The sequence below is a fragment of the Scardinius erythrophthalmus genome, assembly GCF_964197995.2.
Source record: "Scardinius erythrophthalmus genome assembly, chromosome: 17".
NCBI lineage: Eukaryota > Metazoa > Chordata > Actinopteri > Cypriniformes > Leuciscidae > Scardinius > Scardinius erythrophthalmus.
The window spans coordinates 24,079,460-24,104,727 of NC_138237.1; the positions used below are offsets into that span (position 1 = coordinate 24,079,460).

At 37.0% G+C, this 25,268-nt stretch overlaps 2 protein-coding genes across 4 annotated transcripts in view; both read right to left on the reverse strand.

Annotated features, from left to right (window-relative positions):
• Window positions 1-15: 15 nt before the first annotated feature.
• coro6 (coronin 6) lies at window positions 16-19,436 on the reverse strand. Its single transcript, XM_081391268.1, has 11 exons — window positions 19,243-19,436; window positions 16,016-16,215; window positions 11,537-11,659; window positions 9,074-9,203; window positions 8,765-8,943; window positions 7,477-7,596; window positions 7,004-7,108; window positions 6,784-6,929; window positions 3,184-3,241; window positions 2,830-3,057; window positions 16-2,006 (listed from the first exon to the last, which is right to left on the reverse strand). The coding sequence occupies exons 2-11, from the start codon at window positions 16,211-16,213 to the stop codon at window positions 1,884-1,886; spliced, it is 1,410 nt and encodes a 469-aa protein (XP_081247394.1). The 5' UTR covers window positions 16,214-16,215; window positions 19,243-19,436; the 3' UTR covers window positions 16-1,883.
• Window positions 19,437-21,836: 2,400 nt separating this feature from the next.
• The window catches only part of ssh2b (slingshot protein phosphatase 2b), a 38,107-nt gene continuing 34,675 nt past the window's right edge, over window positions 21,837-25,268 (reverse strand). For all 3 annotated transcript variants that reach the window (XM_081391526.1, XM_081391525.1, XM_081391524.1), the window contains one exon: window positions 21,837-24,900. In XM_081391526.1, coding sequence (XP_081247652.1) covers window positions 23,602-24,900 — 1,299 coding nt within the window. In that variant the 3' untranslated portion in view covers window positions 21,837-23,601. The remainder of the gene's footprint in view (window positions 24,901-25,268) is intronic.

Sequence of the window (25,268 nt, forward strand, 5' to 3'; positions counted from 1 at the left end):
GCATGTAACAACGGCAACATTTTGTACAAAAAGGGTTTTATTCAAACTACAATACTCAAATGATCCTCTACATAAAACAAAACAATGTCTTTGGTTTTGATATTTTTATGTTTTTCCCCCTAGAATAATATTTACATTTTGAAATGTTAAACAGAAGCCACATGAGTTTTAGTTCTGTTGGTCAAAGCTGGAAAGGCAGAGGTGTGTAAAGTGAGAGTAGCAATTTAAGAATCAATAATGCAAGCACTCCTTACAGAAGAGGGGCAAATGGAGACATGCTTTCTATGCTAACATTCTTTTGCTTTCTATGTCAAATCATTATACTTAGATTTATAAGGTTTGATATCTGCGAACAAAGATTTTCCCAGGAGCAACCTGCATCTGCCTTAAGGAACAGTTCAACAACAACAAAAAATAAGATTCTGTTCTCACTTGCCTTCATGTCATTTAAATCCCACCTGATTTTAGTAGAGTTTTAGCATAATGTTCAGGCTGTTTTTCAATACAATAAATGTTATTGTCTCTTGATGCTGTCAAGCTTCACAAAGGAGGGGGAAAAAACTGTATAATACTAATACAATGCACTACAATTCTTCTACAATTCCAATTCTTCTAAAGTTATGGTCTATATATAGTTTATAGACCAAAATGATGGCATGATGCATCTTGTGCCATGTTTGTTCCTCACACAAAGCAATCGTAAGGCTTCAGAGCACTTGGAATATATAGTACATGACGGTCATATTACCACTTTTATGCTACATTGTGCTTTTTATTTTATTTTTGGAGCTCAACAGCCCTGGTAATCATTTACATTCATTGTGTGGAGAAGAGCAGCTTGGACATTCGACAAAACCTATTTTATATTTTACTGAAAAGTAAACATTAAAATTGGGAACAACATGAGGGTGAGTAAATCCTGACTGAATTTAGATTTTTGGGTGCACCGTTCCTTTCTGATGAAATGGTAGGAAGGGATGTGCAGAACACTTACTGAGCTCATTATTACTGTCCTGACGTATTATTGGGCGAATTCCAAACAGCGTTTTTGCACCCTTGAAGGGCAGTCTGGGAAGGGGACACCATTTGTAGGCACGTTCCAAAAGAAAGTGAATAACTGAATCCCTTCACGAAGGGCCCTTCCACAGGTCCGTTAGTGGAGGGAACATGCAATGGTCACATCAAGGAAGTGATTTAATCATTCATTATCATGTTCTGCCCTTCGAAGTGAATGGGGCATAGGGATGCTCACTTCCGAATGGAATTTGCCCATAGTCATGCCATAGATGTTGTTTGGCCAGAGCTGACTAAATAAGAGCTACATATGCAACCATCTGATCCCAAGTCCTGGTCTTTACAATGAGGTATGTTCACACAGAGACTACCAAAGACACTGTGGCTGTTAACCGCTGCAGCTACATTTCTTCTGTCATTCTTTGTCAGCATTTCAAGGTTAAAAGCGGTAAGTGCATACAAGGATTTGTAAGTCCTAAAATGAAGGTGGTCTTGCCTACCCTTTACATAGCTGACATAAATGGTTTCTGATATGATTCCTTAAGCATTTAAGGAATATAGCGAATACTGTGTACACCTACACAATATTAACAATGTTAATACAAAGCATCAGGAAAGAATAATAAGTGCCTTTGCTAAATGAAATCGCCCAATGCTCCAAAATGTAACTACTATAAGTGATTTATTCCCATTTAGAAAGAGCCTGTGAAGTCAAGTGGCAGTATAGCCACTTGAACTGTAGTTACAGTGTTGATAAAACTAAATCATAGCTGGGGTGGGTTGAGGTGGCTTGGCCTATCTGTGCTCATACTTTAGCTGTGAGAGTTAGCAGTGAATTGGACAGTGTGCACAGGATGAGTTAGTTTTATTCAGACTGTGCCATTAGTGTACTTGGAGAGCTTATTCTCCAAGTCACAGATTCGCTTCTCCTGAGAGAGAACTGTGGCCTTCAGATTTTGGATCTCCTCAACAAGCTTCTCCAACAACTGCGGCTAGAGTTTGAAAGATATGAAGAGAAAGCGGAGGAAGAAAGGATGGCAGATGGAAAGAGGAAATAGAAAGGAAGAGTAGTGGAAGGAGGATGAATAAGAGCAAAAAAGAGGGAAAAAGCAAGAGGATGTCAAGGACAAACAGAATCAGGAAATGGAAAGACATGCTTAGCTTCTAGGGATGGGAATCAAAAATATTTGAATGATTCTGATTCAGATAACACTAATGGTTCTTTAACGATTCGTAGAAATCAAGGAAAGACTGAATTAGATTTTTAAAAAACTGATCCAAACAGTATTATAGCATTTACTATATTTTGTATATATAGATAGATAGATATTGTCTCCATGTACTAAAATAACAAGAATTTGTGAAAATGGCGACGTCATACGCATGCATATTATGTGTTTAGTCTTTTTCTTTACAAAGTGACATCGCCAACTACTGGCCTGGCAGCAGAATACAACGTTTTTAATAGTGTTCGTGGATCCGTGTGAACGGAGATCGCTTTGACAATGTTGACGCATTTACGCGAAAAATGCAAAGGATTTTTTTTTTTTGTGCATCGATGTGTAAACGTACCCTTAACCTGTTACATTGAAAGTTTTTAATTATATAATTTAGTCATAATAATATCATATCAGACATCAAGCAACAGCGAAAACATTCATCTGCCTTTTTTTCTTCTTCCAATAAGCCCGGTTCTAAATAAGATTCCCAGCCCTTTTTGCTTTTGAAGAACTGTTGATAAAAGCAGGTGGTGAAGGAACAAAAGCCACGAAAGAGACATTTCAAGACCAAGATTAAGCAAGATATTCTACTCACTGGCAAACTGCTTCCATCTACAGCAGACATGCTTCTACGTGTTGCAGGTCTGGTGTCTAAAACGTTCTTCTTGGCCACCTTTAGCTCTCTGCTCTTTGGAGGAACATAGCCATCCCTCATGGACACTAGTATGGGGTCTGCGTCTCGTCCAACCATCCATTCTTCAGGTTCCAGAGCTGGATCTGGACCGGCTGTGTCTGGGTACAGATCATCCTGGAACAGGTCCGACTGGAATCATAAAAAGAGAAAGAGTTGACTTCTTCATCATCAGTACCCTACTTTTGTTTCCAATACTTCTGTTTTGTGGGGGTCATTCAGAATTAAAACAACCCTCAACAATGAGCAAGTGCTTACCTTTCTGGGTACTGTCATCATGATAGGCTCACACTTTCTCTCATGGAGTTTATATAATCTATATGATGAAAAAAGAAAAGGTTCAGGAATGCTCAATGTGAACGTTTAGAATAATGCATTGATGAATTATGCACAAGAACACACAAAATGTGTCTTGAGAAAAAAAAAGTCTGTTTTCTAGTGTGATATGTTTGAAAACTGGAGTAATGATGCTGAATATTCAGCTTTGCCATCACAGGAATAAATTACATTTTAAGTGTCACTTGATCCTTCAGAAACTATTCTGATATGCCGATTTGCTGCTCAAGTAACATTTCTTATCAATTTTGAAAATAGTTTGAAAATGTTTTTGTGTAAACAGTAATTTATTTTGTTCAGCATTCTTTTCTGAATAGAAAGTTCAAAAGAACAGCATTTATTTGAAATAGAATACATTGGTACCATTTTGATCAATTTAACCCTTAATCAGTGTTTGGGGTCATTATGACCCCACTGGACTTTTCTTTCATTTTTTAAAAATGTTACCTTCATCTCAGGGGCATGAAACTCTGGGACTTTTCCTAAATAACCTATCTAAACATGCACAAAAAAACTGGGCTTGATTTGGTTGTTCTAAAGGTGTGTAAAAAAAAATTTACCTTTTAAGGTGTTTGGGGTCAAAATGACCCCACATTGAAAATGAATGGGAAAATGAAAAAAATGACTTTTTTTTATTTTGTTTGTCAAAAAAATCAAATTAAATCCATTATAAATCTGAAAATTTCTACATATAAACCAAGGTCTGGTCCTAGAGCATAAATAAAAAGTAGAACGAACTTTCTATCTCATACACACACACACACAGACACACACAAACACATAAACAAACAAACAAATGTATGTTTTTGCAACAGAGAGCATTTTTACAGAATTTGGCAAATAAAATAAACAAAACTGGCATAAATCTAAAAAAAATTTACATTTAAATCAAGGTCTGGTCCTAGAGCATAAACCCAAAGTGGAACGAACTTTCTATCTCATACACACATACACACAAACGCACACAAACACACACAAACACACACAAACACACACATGTATGTCACTGCAACAGAAAGCCTTTTTATAGAAATTGGCAAATAAAATAAATAAAACTGGCATAAATCTAAAAAAAATTTACATTTAAATCAAGGTCTGGTCCTAGAGCATAAACCCAAAGTGGAACAAACTTTCTATCTCATACACACACACACACAAACACACACAAACACACACATGTATGTCACTGCAACAGAGAGCATTTTTATAGAAATTGGCAAATAAAATAAATAAAACTGGCATAAATCTAAAAAAAATTTACATTTAAATCAAGGTCTGGTCCTAGAGCATAAACCCAAAGTGGAACAAACTTTCTATCTCATACACAAACACACACAAACACACACAAACACACACATGTATGTCACTGCAACAGAGCATTTTTATAGAAATTGGCAAATAAAATAAACAAAACTGGCATAAATCTAAAAAAAAATTACATTTAAATCAAGGTCTGGTCCTAGAGCATAAACCCAAAGTGGAACGAACTTTCTATCTCATACACAAACACACACAAACACACACAAACACACACATGTATGTCACTGTAACAGAGAGCATTTTTATAGAAATTGGCAAATAAAATAAACAAAACTGGCATAAATCTAAAAAAAATTAAATTTAAATCAAGGTCTGGTCCTAGAGCATAAACCCAAAGTGGAACGAACTTTCTATCTCATACACACACACACACACAAACACACACATGTATGTCACTGCAACAGAGAGCATTTGTATAGAAATTGGCAAATAAAATCAACTAAACTGGCATAAATCTGAAAAATGTCACATAAGCAACATGGAACAAGCTTGTTCCCCCACACACACACACACACACACACACACACACACACACACACACACACACACACACACACACACACACACACACACACACACACACACACACACCAACACACACACACACAATCATGTCATAGTGGTGACTTGTAATGGTTCTGCAAATGTATATAATAATTTGATAATAATTATATAATTAATATTATATAATTATAATAATTAATTTGATAATAATAATAATTAGATTTTTTATGCATTTCAAAATGTTTAAATAAATATTCACATATATATATGTATATATATATCAAATTTGTGAGGAGAAGTGAAAATGAGTGAATGAATGGTTCTCTATGGCCCTCTATTGGATACATTTGGCCATTGCACTTTAATTCCTTTCCCATAAGAAATAAGTTTTTTCGACTAACCTTTAGATGGCAGTATTCCATCCCTAACACATAGAGCAATGCCCAAAAACCATTTATATTGAATTAATATCATTATTTAAGTGATTTTTTCTTTAAAAAATCATTTTTCATGAGCCAATTTATGGCCTAGTTATGTAATTGTGCAGTAAATAGGTAAAAAACTTCAAAATTTCCACAAAAACACAGCATAAATGTATAGTTGAGAAGTAAATAAAAAAAATGATATATAGTTTTCCATATAAAAATGTATATTTCCTTATGCAATCGCTCTTTAAAAGTTTGGGGTCAAAATGACCCCAAACACCTTAAGTGTTGTCCTTTTCAAACACTGATTAAGGGTTAATGCATCTTTGCTAAATAAAAGTATATTTTAAATTATGAAAAACATTTGTTTTTTTATATTTCTTTAAAAAAATCTTCTGAACCCAAACTTTTTAATGATAATGTAATCATAAGGTATTTGAATATACCATATACTAAAGGGATAGTTCACCCAAAAATGAAAATTCTGTCATTTATTACTCACCTCATGTAAGCCTCGTTCATCTTCAGAACACAAATGAAGATATTTTTAATGCAATCTGAGAGATTTCTTTCCCTCCATTGACAGCTACACAACTACCACTTTGACTCTTCAAAAAGTTTACAAAGAGATTGTAAACCTAATCCATAGGAATTGAGCGGTTTAATCCAAATTTTCAGAAGAGATTCGATCGCTTTATATGATGAACATTTAATTTAGGCTTTTATTCACATTTAAACATTGATCAGTGAACATAAACAGAAGCTCAATCGAACCTGCTTGACGTGTGAGAATGAACCTCATTGGCTCTTGCAGAAGCTCAAACGTGCTGCGTAACACGAGAATGAACCTCATTGGTTTCCACACGTCAAGCGAACATGCTTGAGCTTCTGTTTGCCAGATCTGATGTGTGAGTTGATGAATGTTTATATGTGAATAAAAGCCTAAATTCAATCTGTTCATCATATAAAGTGATCGTGTCTCTTCAGAAAACTTGGACTAAACCGCTCAATTCATATTGATTAGTTTTACGATCTCTTTATGAACTTTTTTAAGTGTCAAAGTGGTAGTTCAATCAATGGATGGACAGAAAGCTCTCAGATTTCACCAAAAAGATCTTCATTTGTGTTTCAAAGATGAATGAAAGTCTTACAGGTTTGGAACGACATGAGGGTGAGTAATTAATTTTTTTGGGTGAACTATCCCTTTAACTCGACTAACACATATCAATGGATCAATATTACAAATCAACAAGTATAATCATGCAAAACTGACCTGGCAATCTCACACTTGCTGACATCCACTCCTCTCTTGGGCATGAAGCCCATTCCTCTCTGTGGCTCCTTGCTACTGAATGTGCTGATGTAATGAACATAGGGAGGCTCCTCTGTGATCTCAAAATACCGAATACTGCTGTCACCCTGTGGAGAAAGAGACAACGCTACAGTGCCAGCTGGAGCACCATAACAAATGAAGATGAAACATGGATTCATACCTTGCCACTGAGATATACAATGTTGGTGTCTGGATCATAAAAAGGCAATAAAACTCCATTACTTGTGTCCAACTCCAGTAATGCTATGGGCTCTTCAAAATTAGTCTAAAATGACAAAAATGAACAGCACCAGTTATTTGAAAGAAAACCAGGGATGTGAAATCAAACATATACATCACATATACAGGTAAAAACAAGCTTCCATGTTTACAATATGTGATGAGCCCTATTTATGTGTTTTTATGTGAATAAAGGTCTAAATTATATCTGTTATATAATCTGTTATATGACATACATCAATCATATCAAGTCACAAGGCTTTCTTCCAAGTTTTGATTACCAGTGAAAATATCTTAAATTTGTGTTCTGAAGATTAACCAAAGTCTTATGGGTATGAAACAACATGAGGGTGAGTAAATGATGACAGTATTTTGATTTTTGAGTGAACTGTCACTTTAATTTTGCTCCATTACCGGATCCCACAGGCCAAGCTCCCTCTGGCTCATCCTGGTGAAACCTGTGGTGAAAATGTTGCCCTCTTTGGTAAAAATAGCTCTCATTGGCCGGATCCCCTCATGTGGGGCCAGTCTTTCCTACAGGAGAAAAAAAATTTCACTTCTACCACCACATCGCTGTTAATTTTGACAGTTTTGTTTTTTATTAGACATCTTAAAGAAATAGTTCACCCAAAAAGCCATCTTGCAGTGCGCACTGCACAGAAAGCGCGTGGGGATCAGTCTCTTTCGCAGGTTAATGCATTTTTAATTACTCTTTTTAAAATAAAGCATGTCCCGCAGTAGACAGTAGATTTTAGGACAGTCAAGTTACATGATTTGCCTGATTTGGACGTTAAGTTTAGGCTTGTAAGGAGGGGTGAAAACGCACCGCTTTTAAGGAAAGGAACGGCATGCAGCACTGATCATTTTATCTTGATTATCACGTTTTCATAATCGTTGGAAGCCAAAATCGAAACCGCAACTAAAATTTTATTCATCACACAGCCCTACTGCTGTTGAATTGTTTTTCAAATGCATCACCACGCATGAAAGACACATGATATAATTTGGCCAGTCAGCACAGCCCTCTAGTAGATAGTCATTTCTGTATTTTAATATTATTACGAGAACATAAAAGATCACAATCTCTACGATTTGCATGAAAAGTAGATATAAAATCGTCAGATCGCCCACCCCTAATATCAATTGAGTGGTTTAGTCCAAATTTTCTGAAGAGACTTTAGGCTTTTATTCACATATAAACATTGATCAGCGAAAATAAACTTAAACTCACACAAACGAACCTGCTTGACGCACAAGAACAACCCTTTTGCTGAAGCTCAAACATGCCGCGTAACACGAGAATTAACCTCATTGGTTCTTGCTGAATTTCAAACGTGCTGCGTAATACGAGAATTATTGGTTCCCCGTTATCCACAACTGATGTGTGAGTTGATGAATGTTTATATGTGAATAAAAGCCTAAATTCAATCAGTTCATCATATAAAGCGATAATATCTCTTCAGAAAATTTTAGACTAAACTGCTTGATTCATATGTGCAGCTGTCATTCAACAGAGGTACAGAAAGCTCTCAAATTTCATCAATTGTGTTCCAAAGATGAACAAAAGTCTAATATTTTTGGAACGACGAGTAAATGATGACAGAATTTTCATTTTTGGGTGAACTAACCCTTTAATGTGTCTGGTCCAAGAGTACCAACAGGTCTGTGGTTTTCCTACATACATACATGCCATAATACTTACCGCCACCACCTCGCTTTTCCGGGGATCGCACACTCGGAGACGACGGTCCTTGCAGGTGGTGCAGAACAGGCTACCGTTGTAGTTCCAGCTGACGTTGTAGATGAGATCAGGATGGTCATCCATTGTGATCAAGGGTTCTCCAGTGCCCACATTCCATACGATGATCAGATTATCACTGCCTGAGACACAAGCACACTGAACTGAAGCCATCTTGCATGGCGGGAAAACTACTAAGTAACCTTATTTTTTATACATTAGTCTATCTGTTAAAAGTGAGATGTTAAGACAGTAATGCAGACTGATCTTTACCTGCAGTGAGGAGTATGTTGCGGGCAGTTGGGTGCCATTTGATGATGCCCACACGTTTAGAGTGACCCTCCAGCACCACAATGGGCTCACTGATGGGGCGAGAGGGAGTGTGGTCAGGGATCTGCCATACCTGAGTAAACACAACTGTATTAGAGTAATAGTTCTCAACCGGGGGACTCAGCAAAGTTTCAAGAATGTAATTTTTTTAATATAATTAATTGTAATATTTTTAGATAATCCTGCAACCTGCATGACTTATTATACATTATTTTCTGTCATGACAACTCTCATGTGTTAGCATGGTAATGGATATGACAATGTTGATATGTTTAGTTTTGGCAGAATAGATCTGCTACGCTGCTGCTGTACGGGAATTGCTACTGCCAGTACATACATGACACGCTGCTGTGAGCAAGACAGACATGCTGCTGCTGTACAGTATAGTGTAGCAGATCTATACAGGTGGAGCTGGGGAAGGTGGAGGGTTTCTGAAAGCACGCTGCACTGCTATAGCAAATGCTGAACACGTATTTGATGGTTGAACAGCGAGCTCATTGGCCACTGATACAGCAGAAACCAATCAGCTGCTCCCAACAGATAATGATATGATTGCTAGCAGATTGAGTTAAGGACCCATCAGCCTGCGCCATCTAGAGTTTCATGACAGAACTTTTTTAAAAAAAAGTTAAAAACATACATTAATTTGCCTCTGCTTAAACGTGTTAATATGTATAATGTAAATTCTTTTTGCTTCAATTTTGCTGTAGTAACATAATAGAACAGTTAAAAAAGCATAATCAGCCTCTCGATTCAACATTTTGGGTATACTTACAGATATATATTGGTTTGCAATATGTAGTGGGAACGTTCCTTTGGTGTTCAGTGAGCACAGCAGCAATGCCAGCACAGATGACAGCTGCAGTTAACCTCCTCTAACAGCAGTGCATACAGTGCATACCATTCACGTTTGTAATGCAGTGTAATGAAATAGCTCTAATAGCATTCATATTTTATAATACATCTTTACATCGTCTTGCTCAACTTTGGAGAAATGCTTCTGATACCAGTTTTCAATATATTATATAATACTTTTTAGTATTTAGACTCACATTCCAAAATGTCTGAATGTCAGTAGATACATCAAACCAAGTGACATCTGCAAGCCAATACTTCTAGAGTTCTCTTCAGGTTCACACAGGTATAACTCATCACTTTAACTATGAACATGTCCTTCTAAAGTCACAGTGTCCAAATCCCATTTGTCTTGATTTTGAACAGTGACATACACTGAAAAAATCACTCAGAAATTGCTTGTCAATTTCACAAATATTTACAAAGAAACGGCAAGTTACATATAATTAAACTTAAAAATGTAAAAGTAAAAAGACTGAATTAGTCCAAAACATACTTCAATAATCTTTTATTTACAGCTGATTTCATTACATCTATTTCTAGTTTTTCAGGTCTCAGCCTATTGGCCCTGACTGAGACCTGGATCAAACCAGAGGACACTGCCACACCCCTCGCCTGACCGGAAGGGGTGGAGGTACTGGTTGGAAATTTTATCCTTTACCATCTCTGTGTGAAAACAGCTCATTTGAATCGCATTCAATTACCATCACTAGGCCTATTAAAATCCATTTTGTAGATGTCTATCGTCCACCATGTCAACTTGGAGGAGCTTGATGTGCTACTCTCATCCTTCCCTGAGGATGGTACTCCTCTTGTAGTTCTTGGAGACTTCAACATCCACCTAGAAAAGCCTCAGACTGCTGATTTCCACACTCTGCTTGCTACATTCGACCTCAAACGAGTATCTACTGCGGCTACTCATAAATCAGGTAACCAATTAGACCTTATTTACACGTGCTACTGCTCCACTGACCATACACTGGTCACTCTGCTGCACACCTCAGATCACTTCCTCCTCACTCTCAACCTCAACCTGCCTCAGAACACAACAAAAAAGTTGTGTACAAAGACACCAAAAAGAACCCAGTACAAAGACGTCAACAGCTCCGAGTAGAACGCCATTAAGGTAATTACGACATGGCGCGAACGCAGCATACTGTAAGTGTCCAAATACTTTATAGGGTCACTGTATACAAAAGTGTTTGAGCATGAGGACATGCACATGTTCCAGTGTGTGCTGAAAATGAAATGACTCATCCCTATAGACACCTCAGGCCCATCTTTCCTTGTCTGTCATTACCACTGGCTTATTTGAGAACAGGTTTCTGGCTAAGCACTCCCTTCTAACATGCGTTTATAAATACCAGCTCCTGTCCCATGCCTGGATGTTAACTCCAGTCATCACCCTTCATATTAACACTATTGACAGTCACTGTGATCTTTCCCTCCAGTGTGAGCAGATATATGGAGACATGCTTCAAAAAAAGGCAACTGAAACATGTTTATGACTACAAGGCTAGTGAAGATGTTTATGAATGTCACGATGATTACCATGGAAGTGGTGTCTTCAGAGCAGCTGGCCAGGATGTTGTCATTGTGAGGACACCAGTCAATGTCCAGAACAGGCCCTGAGTGTCCAACCACTAGAGGGTAGTTTTTGTCCACTCGACCCATCTATAGCATAGAAAAACAAGGAACAAAGGATAATGTTAAGACTTGTTCTTCAAAGAAGTCTCTTTTGCTCACCAAGGCTGCATTTATTTTATAAAAAATACAGTAAGAAACAGTAATATTGTGAAATATTATTACATTTAAAATAACTATTTTATATTTTAATGTATTTATTTATTTATTTATTTTTTTTTTCTTGTGATGGCAAAGCTGAATATTCAGCATCATTACTCCAGTCTTCAGTGTCACATGATCCTTCAGAAATCATTATGATATGCTGATATGGGGAGAAAATATATTATTTCTTATTATTATCACAATGGCGAAAACATTGAAAGTATTTTATTCATGATATTTTATTTTTCATGATTCTTTGATGAATAGAACGCTTAAAATAACAGCATTTATTTGAAACAGAACTCTTTCTTATCCTAAATTTCTTTACTGTCACTTTTGATCAATTTAATGCATCCTTGCTAAATAAAAGTATTCATTTCTTTCAAATAAAATCTTACTGACCCCAAACTTTTGAACAGTAGTGTATACAGCTAAAAACGTTTAGCTGCGTCCCACATTTTCCCCCCATCAATAAATGAAAGATTATTATAATTGTGACACACATGATTCAGAAAGTAACTTAATTTGGCCCCTTTCTACAGCCCAGCTCATTTTCTCAAATTTTACAGAATTTGAAGCCTGTGTTCGTCAAGCTCAACTATTCAACCCTGTTACCAAAGTTTAAACAAAATGATCAAATATTCTCTTTAATTTATGGGAAAAAAAATTCATTCGTTCGTTTTAATATTTAGTGGTACAAAATCACACAAATCAGGGTTTTAAACATATAAATGTATCCCAGGTTTTGTTGCAAAGTTTTGCAAAATGAATAGACAATAAAACAGCTCTTTTAATATTTATTTTGATGGTCAACATTTTCTGAAGGTTAAGCTCCGCCTTTCACTGACACACAAAAAAATTCTTCGTTTATTTTTCCACCCTTATTTTGGAAAGTGCCTATAGCATGTATTTCTAAACTGCTGTTATTCTATAAGGAATTCTAGGCACTCTACAAGGATTCTGATGTACCTTTGATGTTATTTTGTTATTGGTGTTGAGCTAATGTAAGCACGTGTTGGCTCTGTGTTCGGCTGCTCCTTCTCCAGTCACTCCCCTCATACTCCTGGTGTGTATTTATAACCCTGTGATGAGGCGTTGAAAAGAGAGTTTTTCTTTTGGCCTGCCTGAGACTGAGCACAGGGGAGATGGCTAGCTGGGTATTTATAGCGTGTCTATCCAGGCCTGCTGATATATGCTCGTGACTCGGCAGAGAGGCTACACTAAAGGGCACTCACTGATGGACCCTTAGAGAATCAAGACAAACTCAAAAAAATGGACCCACCGTTGTGACACACTGCTGTGGATCAATATGTTTGACTGAGTCGTCTGACAAAGGTTGCACATGCATTAGGAACAACTAGAAATAATGTAAGATGTTTTAATCTCTACATGTTTTATAGTGTAACCTACTTCAAAAGAATATTTGAAGCCCAATTCAAAATACTGGGCCCCATTGTGGGCCCAATTCTACCTTTCCGACAAGTCCTGATTATCTTTATAGTTCTACAGATTATCTTATCAGATAAACTGACCGACATCAGTAGCAGCTTTGTGGCGATTTGAAGGTTGCTGCTCTCTCGCTTGGTCTGCAGATTGGATACATAAAGTACTGCTGTTTTCTCTGCTAATGAGATAGTCGTGCAAGAGATTCCCATTACATCATGAAATATTGCCCACTCCCACGGTCATTGAAACATGGGAGGAAAAGTGTTCAGCAACCAACACTTGTTAAACCAAGGAAGATTTTGTTACCACTCTCACACATCAAGTTGGGTCTGATGAAGAACTTTGTCAAGGCCATTGAAGCAACACAAGCAGCTTTCAAGTACCTCAGTGGAAAATTTCCAAGATTAAGTGAAGCCAAGATAGAGGAAGTTGCCTTTGTTAGTCCTCAGATTCGTGAACTTCTTCGAGATAATGCATTTGACTATGAAATGATGGCATGAAAAGCCTTCCAGTTAGAGGCAATATATTTTCTCAGAAACAACAAAGCAGACAACTAGGTTGTTGGTTGAAAACCTTCTCAAGGCATACAAAAGATAAATTTCAATAAAGATACATTTTTTGCACTCTTATCTAGATTTTTTTCCACCGAGCTCAGAGAAGTTAGCGACGAGCACAGCGAGAAATTTCACTGTTGCTGGACAGAGACAAGAGATGCTCCATTTAATGAATACCAGAAACAAGTCAAGAAGCGCAGAGTAGACACTGAATAGGACTAATCTATGAACAAAATAGTTTTTTAGTTTTTTTTTTTATAATACATTTGATTTATGACCCTTTAGATGATTCTTAAAGTGTTACATAAACAGGACAGGTGACAGGTACTGGCCACACAGGTAGACAAGTGTTCTCTAATGCAATGACATTTATTAAGTGTCCACATATGCAATGTAGCCTATCTGTGAAATCCATTTATTTGAAATATCAATATTTTGTAATGTTATTATACATTTATGAACTGTAACTTTTGATCATTTTTCCTTGATGAATAAAAGATTTATTGAAATTTTGAACAATAATGTATTTTGTGATTCCTTTAGCTGCATCCCACATTTGGCATGCAGCCCTGACACAGCATAATTTCCCACACTGATAAATGAAAGATTAATAAAATGATGTCACCTAGGAAGGCTGTGTTCATCAAGCTCAACTAGTCAACCCTGTTACTAAAGAAAAAAATATATCAAACAACTATTGTTTTTAATTTATGAGAAATAAAATATTTATTTGTTTTTATTTAAATTATTATAAATTGTTTAGTGCTACTAAATTACACAAGCCATGGTCTTAAACAATAAACTAATGTGATGACATTTTAGGCATTTTGTGTGTCCAAATACTTTTTGAAACCGCTGTGAAACCACCTGTGAAATCCCAATAGGAACACCATATGCTTACATTTGTCAGTGTCAGTTTAATGAAGAGTTTTCTAGAAGGTAGATATAAGTATGGGTGCATTCTGAAGAAACCGGCAGATTTCAGAGGTTCTGAAACACGAGAACAGACGTTGAGAGTAGACACGCGAGAGCATACGTTGATGCATGAACGTGCGTTGGAGATTAATATTTTGCAAATAAAGTGATAAATTATGTTTGTTTTTTTGTTTTTTTTGTGCGAACAAAGCACTCACGCCACTCCATAATATTGAGTTTAAACCACTGGAGTCACATAGATTACTTTCACTACCTTTCTGGGGCTTGAAAGTGGTAGTTGCGTAGGCTTTCAATGGAGGGACAGAAAGCTCTCAGATTTCATTAAAAAGATCTTCATTTGTGTTCCAAAGATGAATGAAAGTCTTACGGGTTTGGTACGACATGAGGGTGAGTAAATGAGTAAATTTGGGTGAACTAACCCTTTAATAAACTGTATTAGAAATCTGATACTGAAAAAACTATGATACTATTTTCATAGTTCCATCAGTATTTGTGATAAAATATTACAGATTATAAGATACATGGACATAAGATCTTCATATTGGCATAATGATTACCATTGCTTTGCGGATATTGCAATGCAAGCTTCTAAAGTTCAAAAGATAATAAGAGATGGCAATGTATGTAGGGATTACATCAACTCACAAATGCTTACTTATCATCTCTAAACTCAGCTGCGGTATGTCACAGAAGTAGTTTCAGACAACATAGTTGTGTACCCTGTTTCCATGGGATCCAAACCTTTGCCTCTATGAGGGTGAAATGGAAGCCCTGTGGGGGATGGGCCCCTCTAACATCAGCCACGGTTGAGACTCTTGAACAAACATACCCATAAATATAGTCTCATGAAGATAAAAGAAAAGACAAAGGGGTTACGCTTTATTTCGATGGTTCACTTTAGACATTCTACTCACTATAAGTAATTTTGCACCATGTCAACTAACTCTCAGAGTATTAGTAGACTGTTGTAGAGTTTTAGGCTAGGGTGTGGGTTAGTAGAATAAGTTGACAGAAGATAGTCAATTGAATGTCTGTTGGGGGACCATCAAAATAAAATGTTAGATATTAAGCAGACAGTCTACCAATACTCTAAAAAGAGTTGGCATGTAGTTGGAAAGTTACTTATAGTTAGTAGAATGTCTAAAGTGGACTGTCAAAATAAAACGTTACCGACAAAGGTTACATATAAAATGTATAAATTCCATTGTATTTGTGACAACAGATAACAGACAATGCAGTACTTCTAAAGACAAAGCAGAGCCCTGAACTTTAACTGTTCTGGTAGTTCTCTCCTCAAGCCACTTACCTTTGAGAGAGGCAGGACAAGAAATGCTCCGCCGCCACTGGATTCCACAATAACTGCCATAAACTTTGGGTTAACAGCGCAGAATGAGCTGTCCCATGTCACTTTGGAAACCCGAATATCATCATAACCTTGATCCGCCTTCACCGCCTGCCCAAAAACATGCCGGAACTTACTCTGGCGCACAATGCTGCGACTCATGGCTGTGAAAAACAGAGAAGGGTGTAAGAAAGATATGTGTATAATATATGTATATATATATGAATGAAATGAAATAGCCTTTATAATACATACAATATTTAATATTTATTATTTTGAGTACACTCCAAAGCTGTTCAGGAATCACTATCACACTGTTATTTGTTTGTGTTGACTATTGTCTGTTGTTTATTTTCCCTTTTTAAAATGTCATTAAAATACATGATGGATTTTTTTTTTTTAAATGTGAGTTTATGAAACAGATTTTGCCAAATTACAAGTATACTGCAACTATAAGGTCAGAACAGCATAAATGAGAAATGTGTGGCTGAGACACTAACCTATAAACCTGTATGTTGTGATTTTTTATATTAAAACATATATATATATATATCTATCTATCTATCTATCTATCTATATATATATATATATATATATATATATATATATATATATATATGAATGATAGTAATTATTTTGATATTGTAATATTTTATTTAAAAAACGTAACGTCAATGACAGTAAAACAGACAAATTAAAATAATAAAAACAAAATTGCTTTAAAGTTTTAAATACACAGCTTCATATTAAGATTACAGTAATACAGCATTAGTCATATTAACATTGAACACATTGTTATAGTTATTAATAACAATAATAATAATTTAAGAATAATAATGAGGAAATATTATGGAGACAGGGATAACTATGATAAACATATTACTGCTGTAGTTATCTTTTCTTTTAAAATCCAATTTTTTTTCCCAGTTGTAATAGGAGAGAGTATTATTTGTGGAAGTTTCAACAGATCATTGACATAAACAAACACACATTCCACATCATCAACACAAAGGTACCCTAAATAGCGCCTACTGAACAACAAGGAACAAGTCATGGCTGGGCAAGAGCTTAAAAACATTGGAGTGTTTTAACACAGACTGAATGATAACCCCATCAGTTTAACCAATTAGAAATTAGTCACAGGGATGAAATAACTATCATGTTTGACCCTCCTGCGGTGACAGCAGAAGTTAGCTTACAGGATTTACAGGAAAGAAAAAAACAATTCTGAGGTAAGAAAGTAAAATGGATTAATAATATGATTGTTACAGACCATTCTGTCTGTTTTGGGTGGGTTTTGCTCTTGTTTTAGTTCAGTTTCCTGTGTTTGAGTTTGGTTTCCTTGGTTTTTCATTGATGAAGCACACCTGTTCTCTATTTCATTGATTAGTTTGACGTGTGTTATTTAAACCCTGAGTTTGTTCAGTTCATTGTCTCAGTGCTGGTCCTCCATATACGCAAAGTTGCTTAGATCTCACGAGCCCCTTTACTCTAAAAAATTATTTAATGACTATTGCTGTGCGATTAATCGTGTAATGTGACTGTCATAATATACAGTCTCCTGTCAGACGTGCATGATACACACAAATACGAACGAGACGCTGTTTCCCAGGTGGCTTTCTGTGCGCGCGATCTGAGATGAAGAGAGCACGGACAAGAATAGGCTACATTGGGCTTTGGGTGTATGTTTAAACAGACAAATACACACACAAATATGTCAAAATGTCCGTCTTGGTGAGTTTTCACTTAAACAAAGTCAGTAAGGCTATGTCTTGAGTGAACATAAACAGTTGGGAAAGTGAATGAGAGAATAATTCACTGCTCTTCACTGAATAACTTTAGTTACTTTAATAAGAATCAATGTATATTTAATTCAAACGGTGAAGACTAAGCAGTGTTTTTATTTTTTACATTTGATTATTCAATTTCAGTATAGTAGATGACGTATTATTAGTAGTAGGCTAAAATTATTTAATTTGTATCTTTTTTCTTTTGTATTATTGTTTGTCATTTTTTTAAATTATATTACTGACTGTTTCAGATCATTTTCAGTGAAACTGCTCTGAAAGAACAGATTAAGGGGTTGAGGGTCATTTGGGTTTTTTTTTATGAACGCACTGAAAAGGTTATGCTTAGGGCCCCCAGATGTCTAGGACCAGCACTGCATTGTATGTTCTGTTTTACGTGTTTTTGTATCCAGTATTCTGAGAAGAGTAATTTTGAGTTCTTACAATTAAATCCAGCCTTTTATTTATTGTGATTGCAATCAGTGCTGACAATGATGTATAATCATGTTAATTAACCAACAAAGTATGAGAAGTCTTTGATAAAAGATTTACATGTTAACTTTTACAGAACAGAACTGGTATAATCTGATTCTACAAAGTAGATGACCAGACATGTATTGCTGTGTTTTTAGAACTTTTAGTGTATATATATATTTGTTTCCAATTTTGGCTGTTTTTTATATATTTTTTATAAAAAACATTTTTTATATGTTTTTTATATATTTGTTTCCAATTTTGGCAAAAAAAAAAACATTTGCCATAGGTTTACCATTTTGAATTAAAATTCTAGGTGGCTAGGGGATGACAATAATTATGTTGAGCAAGCATATCTGAATGATTACCACAATTCATGTTCATAATTTAAAACATCCATGTTTTCTACTGGCTTTAGGTATAAGTTGTAACAGCAGCGCGCAAAGTTTGAGACACAATTAAACGTAATTGACACTGATACTACACCACATAAAATTGTTAAACCCCCTTCAGAAAGAATGCAGTATCTTTAAACCACACAACAGTGTGTCCCGTGTGAGAAGGCCCTCTCACTGTCTTCAGACACGGTCACTTTCCTAATATAGTCATGCCAAACTAACCATGTGTCTCCCACTCTGTCCCCTCCAGACAAGATCTTCCAAATGTACAAAGGGACAGAATGAAAATATGCCAATGTCAGTGTATACCGCCTCAGCTATTCCGCGCACACCTGGCCTTTAATTATAGATATTCCTACATCAGCTCAATGATCAAGCAGAACGTGCTGCACTGATATGTTATGATGATGTCACAGACTGTACGTAACTATAACAGACTAGAACTTTACAAAACTAGACAACGCGCGTGTCGTCACAATGCAGCATTCCATCACGAGGAACTGCATAACTGTCAATCAAATGAATCACTTACCTCTGTCTTTGGGGAATATTCGCTGATTCTGTCTTTAAATTTGCTCTCCCCCTTTCTCGAGGCGGTTAACGGCTCCTCTGGACGCTGCGCTTTTAGAAGCGTCTCGTTTATTCCAGCTCACAAACTTGCTACGGACTCGCAGAACTAGCAGGAGTTCGTCCTCACTAGTTGTTCCTGAACATCGAGAGAGAGAGAGAGAGAGAGAGAGAGAGAGAGAGAGAGAGAGAGAGGTGGATTGGGGGGACTGGATGAGTGCATAGACGGGGTGTATAGGCTATGTATGGCAAGCCATTTTGACAACACATTTACACACATTTTGTTTTTCCTTATTGTTATAGCCTATGAAATAAGGAAAAACAAAATGTGTTTAAAAGTGTGTTGACATGTCCACATTCAAACAGCTTGCCCTTTTGCAGCAGATAGTCACAAACAACTGACAGTCATTAGGCCTATGTAAATGTGATTTTACAATAATACAATAATAAATCCTAAAATTCGGCATAACTTACTTTTCGTGGCATCAGTTGAACGTTGAAGATGAACAATACACCAATGTTACAGTAGCCTAGTATTAATACTGAAGTAAACATCAATAACTGAGACGCAAACTACCACCCACTGTGTTTGTATGAAATGAATGAGAGAGAGCGAATTTGCGGTGTGATATGAGAGACATACGACAGCTTCACACTTATTTTTCACATGAGCGGGTGCGGCCATTTGTAAATTTAATACCTATAGCTTCAGTGTCATTCACTTCCAGTTATTTTTAGCTTTACAAAACAGCTCATTATGCTGCTTGATATTGCAAAACTGTTATTCTTAGTTAGCATATTATTTTAACGTATTATCTCTTAATTATAAACACTGGTTTGTGGCACAAAGTTTTACCGTTTACTGCACTATTCTTATCGGCTAATCATGAATTTGAAGTCTGGCACATTCAGAAAATACGGCGGATACAATGCTCATTATCACGAATGATAATACCTCAAATGTCATAACAAACCAATCACAATCCAGTATTCTAGAGAGCTGTGCAATAACTGAATATATACTATGTACTAACTAGAAATTAAAATAAATGTTAAAACATTGTTAACTCGTTCCCCCCCCAGCGTTTAAAAACAAAAAGATAAAAGTTGCCAGCCCTGCCAGCGTTTTTGATCATTTTCACAAAAATGTCATGGCCCCCAGAATAATTTGTTGTATGATTATCTGAACATGCAATATATCAAAAGAAAGAACAGACCCTCTGCGTTTGAACAAAACAAAAACTTTCAGAAGATGCGTTATAGCGCCCCCTGGTGTATAACAGTGAAAACACGGAAAGCCAGAAATTCCGTCAATGATAGGGAAAGAGTTAAATGTGAAAATGGCTTGCCATAGAGTATGAGCAGGGGGGTCAAGGCGGTCTGTCTATTTTCGAAGTGGCTGTCGGTGTCGGGCTATTTCTCTCAGGCCGGTGACAGGGCTATAGATTGCAGTGAGCACTCACTGAGGCACAGCATAAATCCCTGCATTTTCCTTTGATTTAACCCTCATCCTTCTCTCGCACTTTGTGACAAATCCTTCCATCGCAGGTCAAAATGACCCGAAGCCCTAAAATTATACTTATTTCTTTTGTCCAGAAAGCTTATTCCATTTCATTTTGATAATATTTTTTCTATTTTTATTTTTCTATTTATAATTTTAATATTTTTTTTATTTACCTTTAAATGATTAGATTTTATCAATAGATAATAATTTAAGCACACTCACACTCTCACATTCTTTCAACTTAAATTCAAAATACAATTTCATGCAAAACCATTTTAATTCAGCTCAAAATATCTTACATTAGGTGTCTCTGCCGACCTCTTGTGGGAATTTTTTTTTTGACTCTAGATGGCCTTATAGCTCTATAAGGAGCAAATGAACTGTTCTACTGGATCCCAAAGACAGTTTGATTCAGTTTTTTTCCCAGCAGTATGCATTCACATATCTATTTAGACATTATAAATTAATATTCGTTATTTTAATTCAGAATAAAAAAATGCTGTTATAATTTCACCATTTATTTTGCATGTGTGTGGGGTTGCACTGCATAGGGGGAGGGGGTGTTCTGCATTGTAAATGTGTTAAAATATAACCACTTCATATCTGTGAGCAGTCTACATTGCAACTAACTGATTTTTATTTGAAAAAATGGAAGAAGGAAAAAACATTGTTTTTTTTATATGTACCCCCACTCACTTGAATGGAAACTCCTAGGTGTGTGTATGCATGCGAGTGTGTTCTGCATTGGTAATGTATAGTCTCATGCCTTTGTTTGTGTGTTTTTTTTTGTCCTGGATTGTGCCAGATCTTTTATGTATATATATATTTTTTTGACAAATAAAAAAAAATCCTCACATTCCATTCATTCCAATGGGGGTCAAATTGAAACGTGAGAGAAGGGCTTGTTACCTTTTTTTAAATTCAGCCACATACACTCAATTTAGAGTCAATTTTGTGTGTGTGTGTGTGTGTGTATTCCGAACACAAAAGTCCAAAGGTCGGAGACCACTTCAATGAACACTCAACATTTTTTATTTTTTTTATTTATTAATTTCGGGTCAAAATGACCCAAGGGAAGGATGAGGGTATCCCCCTGCATTGATGTATCCCCCTGCCATTTATTTATACCTTCTAACTTTACATACATTACTGTACTTAGTAAAACCATTTTGTTAGGTTTGATTCAAAATATTATCTACTAGGAATAAAAAATCCTAGGGACTACATTTGGTAGGTCTGAGGAGATGTACATTTTCAGTTTTTAAAGTGTAGCAAGCATCAGTTAAACATTATTAACTATGTCTTGAACACTATGAATAACACCATACAAGTAAAACATTAAGATTAATACAGGGTTCCCACTCTTTTTGACCAATAGATTTCCATTACTTTCCTTGTCATTCATGCTTACTGGATAATGATTCTTTTATAGAGACTGGATTCACAAATAGCAATTTCTATACTTTAAATAAAAATTGAAGTGGTTTTTTTTTTAGGACGTGGGAACCTGGTCATAAAATACCCCCTCCCCCAAAATACCAAAAAATACTTTGTGAATTTGAAATCTTCTTTAATTGTCACAGTTTATGCACAATAAAAAGAGAAAATATTTTTCCAGTCTTACAACAAACAGAAAGACACAATTCAGTTTTCTTTCTTTTCTGCACTGTACAACAAAAACCCTTACAAGCAACTCTAAATACATACTCTGTGAGCATGCTTTCAGAATACAAACCACAGTTTAAAAAAAAGTAAAACAATAATAAAAAGTGCATATTAAAATACCCCATGTCTCTTTTTTGTTGTCCCTTTAATAAAACAGAAAATGCTGAAGAAAGAAACTGCACTGAAAACAGACCAGAAATACACACACGCCCATGTTTAAGTATACATATCATACACATCCACAAAATATACATACGCACACTGAGGCCCATAAACTCTACATTCTACGAGTACCACAGAACTGATCCCATTCTCATTAAACCAACATGCATACACATATTAATCTCACATCTGTAATAATTTTACACTCACAGTTACATGTCATTCTTTTCTGTATGTATTTAAACACACTCATCTATGGCTCTCCTTCATTCCCCAACACACACACATATATACTCACACACACCTCCAGAATCCAATTCAGCAGAGAACATTGTGGTTTTCGTTCATAAACTGACAGGTAAAGGATGAAGTGGTAATGTACTACCATAGTATTGAAAGAGCGACCTGATAGACACTGTGCAAAAAGAATATCAGTCACAGCACTTCATTGTTTCAACAGAGCAGCAATTTTTCTACTCAAATGATGGGTCAGGATTACATAATTCCTATTATTTGAGCCATCAATCCCACCAAAAACATTCAAATCACATTGTGCTCTAAAATGTCCACATTTTGTTTGATTTCCGGTTGGATAAGGCCCACTGAGGTATGCGTGGCAAGTTAAATGGATAATTCATCCAAAAAATTACAATTCTGTCATCCTTTACTCACCCTCATGTTGATCCAAAACTGTAAGACTGTTACTTCTGTGGAAAAAACAAAAGAAGATATTTTGAAGAATGTTTTTATCCATACAATGAAAGTCAATGAGGTCCAACATTGGTTGTTTTTGACCCCATTGACTTTCAATGAATGGTAAAAAAAAGCAACAAGAAAAAGAAAGTCATACAGAAGAAGTCCACAGAAGAAAGTCATACAGGCGTGGATTGACAGTAAATGTCGGCAGAATTATCATGTTTGGATGAACTATCCCTTTAATCACAAATTCACTCTTGCACTCACAAACATACACTCACACATACAGAATAAAAGTCACATAGTGTGGTAAGGGTTAACAGTTCGTTTCTTCAGCCTCCGCAGGGGATGTGTCCTCCCATACTGTTGGCGTGTTGCCACGGGTATCGAGGCAGGAGCAGGTAACGGGGCGTAACCTGCCTCCTCCTGTGCATTATCCTCCCTCCAAAATTGATTGGAGGGTGAGGAGAGTGGCAGTGGCATGGGCATGACATCACAGTCACTATACTCCGCCTCTTCGGTCTCATCATTATTCTCTTCGTGTCCGGGCGAATGAGATCCAGTGGACGAAACAGGAGAGGCAGAGGAGGAAGGGAGAGCAGGAGTGCAACGGGGCAAAACACACTTCTTTTTTGAGGTATCGTCACTGTACGAGTGGGGCCGTGGCTTATTGGTGGGAGCAGGGAGTAAGGCGGGAATCAAGTCGAGCTCGTTCAGGTCAACGGTCGAGAGCTCCAACGACCCAAGCTTGGCCAACGAGGCTGAGCGCTTCATCATTGAGGGTGGGGTCAGTCCAGCCTGCCGGATCCGAGCCTCCACCTCTTTGGTCCTCTCTCGCGTCGCCCGGCCCTTCCTATGCTCCCTCCTTGACCAAGGCTGGCTGAGCCTCCTGTCCGAGCAGCCACTCACCTGCCAGAGGAACGCCCCAAGCTCTTTCAGGGTCTCCCAGGTTTCTCTCATGTCCTTTGGACAGCGTACCAGGGGACAGTCAGAGTCAGTGTAACTCTCCTGCTCGGTGATTCCCTCAAGCTGGAGAACTACACCTGGAGAAGAGCTAGATGAATCGGAATGGCTTTGTCTGGAGTGTCTGAGGCCGGTGTTCCTGTGCTCTCCCTCCCTGAGTCGTCTCTCGCTTTCGCTTCCTGTTTGGTCCTCTTCAGCCGAAACACTCTCGTCTTTCTCCATCTTGTCCGTGTTGTTCTGAGGCTGGTGATGGTGTGTTGACACAGTGCTTGGATCAGGTGTGAGGTGTGTGTGGGTTGAGGTCTCCTCAGTTCTCTCTCGGCTGCTGGTGTTGACGGGGGAGTGTCGCGAGGGACATGCGGGGGCCGAGGACACCGGTGCCACTGACGAGACCACCTGCTTGATCTTCTGCTCAAGCTCCCTGGTGGCTCGCCGCACGGTGCCCTCTGGCCAATCTTTCCCATGCTCCACCTTCTCAGTTTCAGCTTCTGCTGATGTGACTGGAGTGAACTCCTCTTCCTCACTGCTGCTACTGGAAACAGGTTGGCTGGTAGGAAGGGGGGGAAGGGTTACGCTGTGCTGTATGGACTCCATTTCTGAAACTATGTTATGGACTGAGACACTGCAGCTCTCCTGTAGCAGAAACACAGGGGCATGGGGTGGTCAGTTGTATTGAATATCTATGTCCATTATTTTGTGATTTAAAGGTGAAGTGTGTAATTTTTGTGCCTCTAGTGTCACAAAGCAGAATTGCAAAAATAAGTAGATAAAATGTGAACAATGCTTGCCCGTACTAAACCTTGATACTAGGGTGTTGCCAGGGCGTTACCAAGTAATTGCTATGGCATTCTGGGTGGTGGAATAAATTCATAGTCTCATATAAAAAACATGTGACTTTTGTTTCAACTAGTCATGTGACTGAGGAGCTAGCTCCTCAAAAACATGTTTCTCTGGTCATTCTAAAATGCGGGAGCCAAAACCTGACAGATGACTGGCTACTA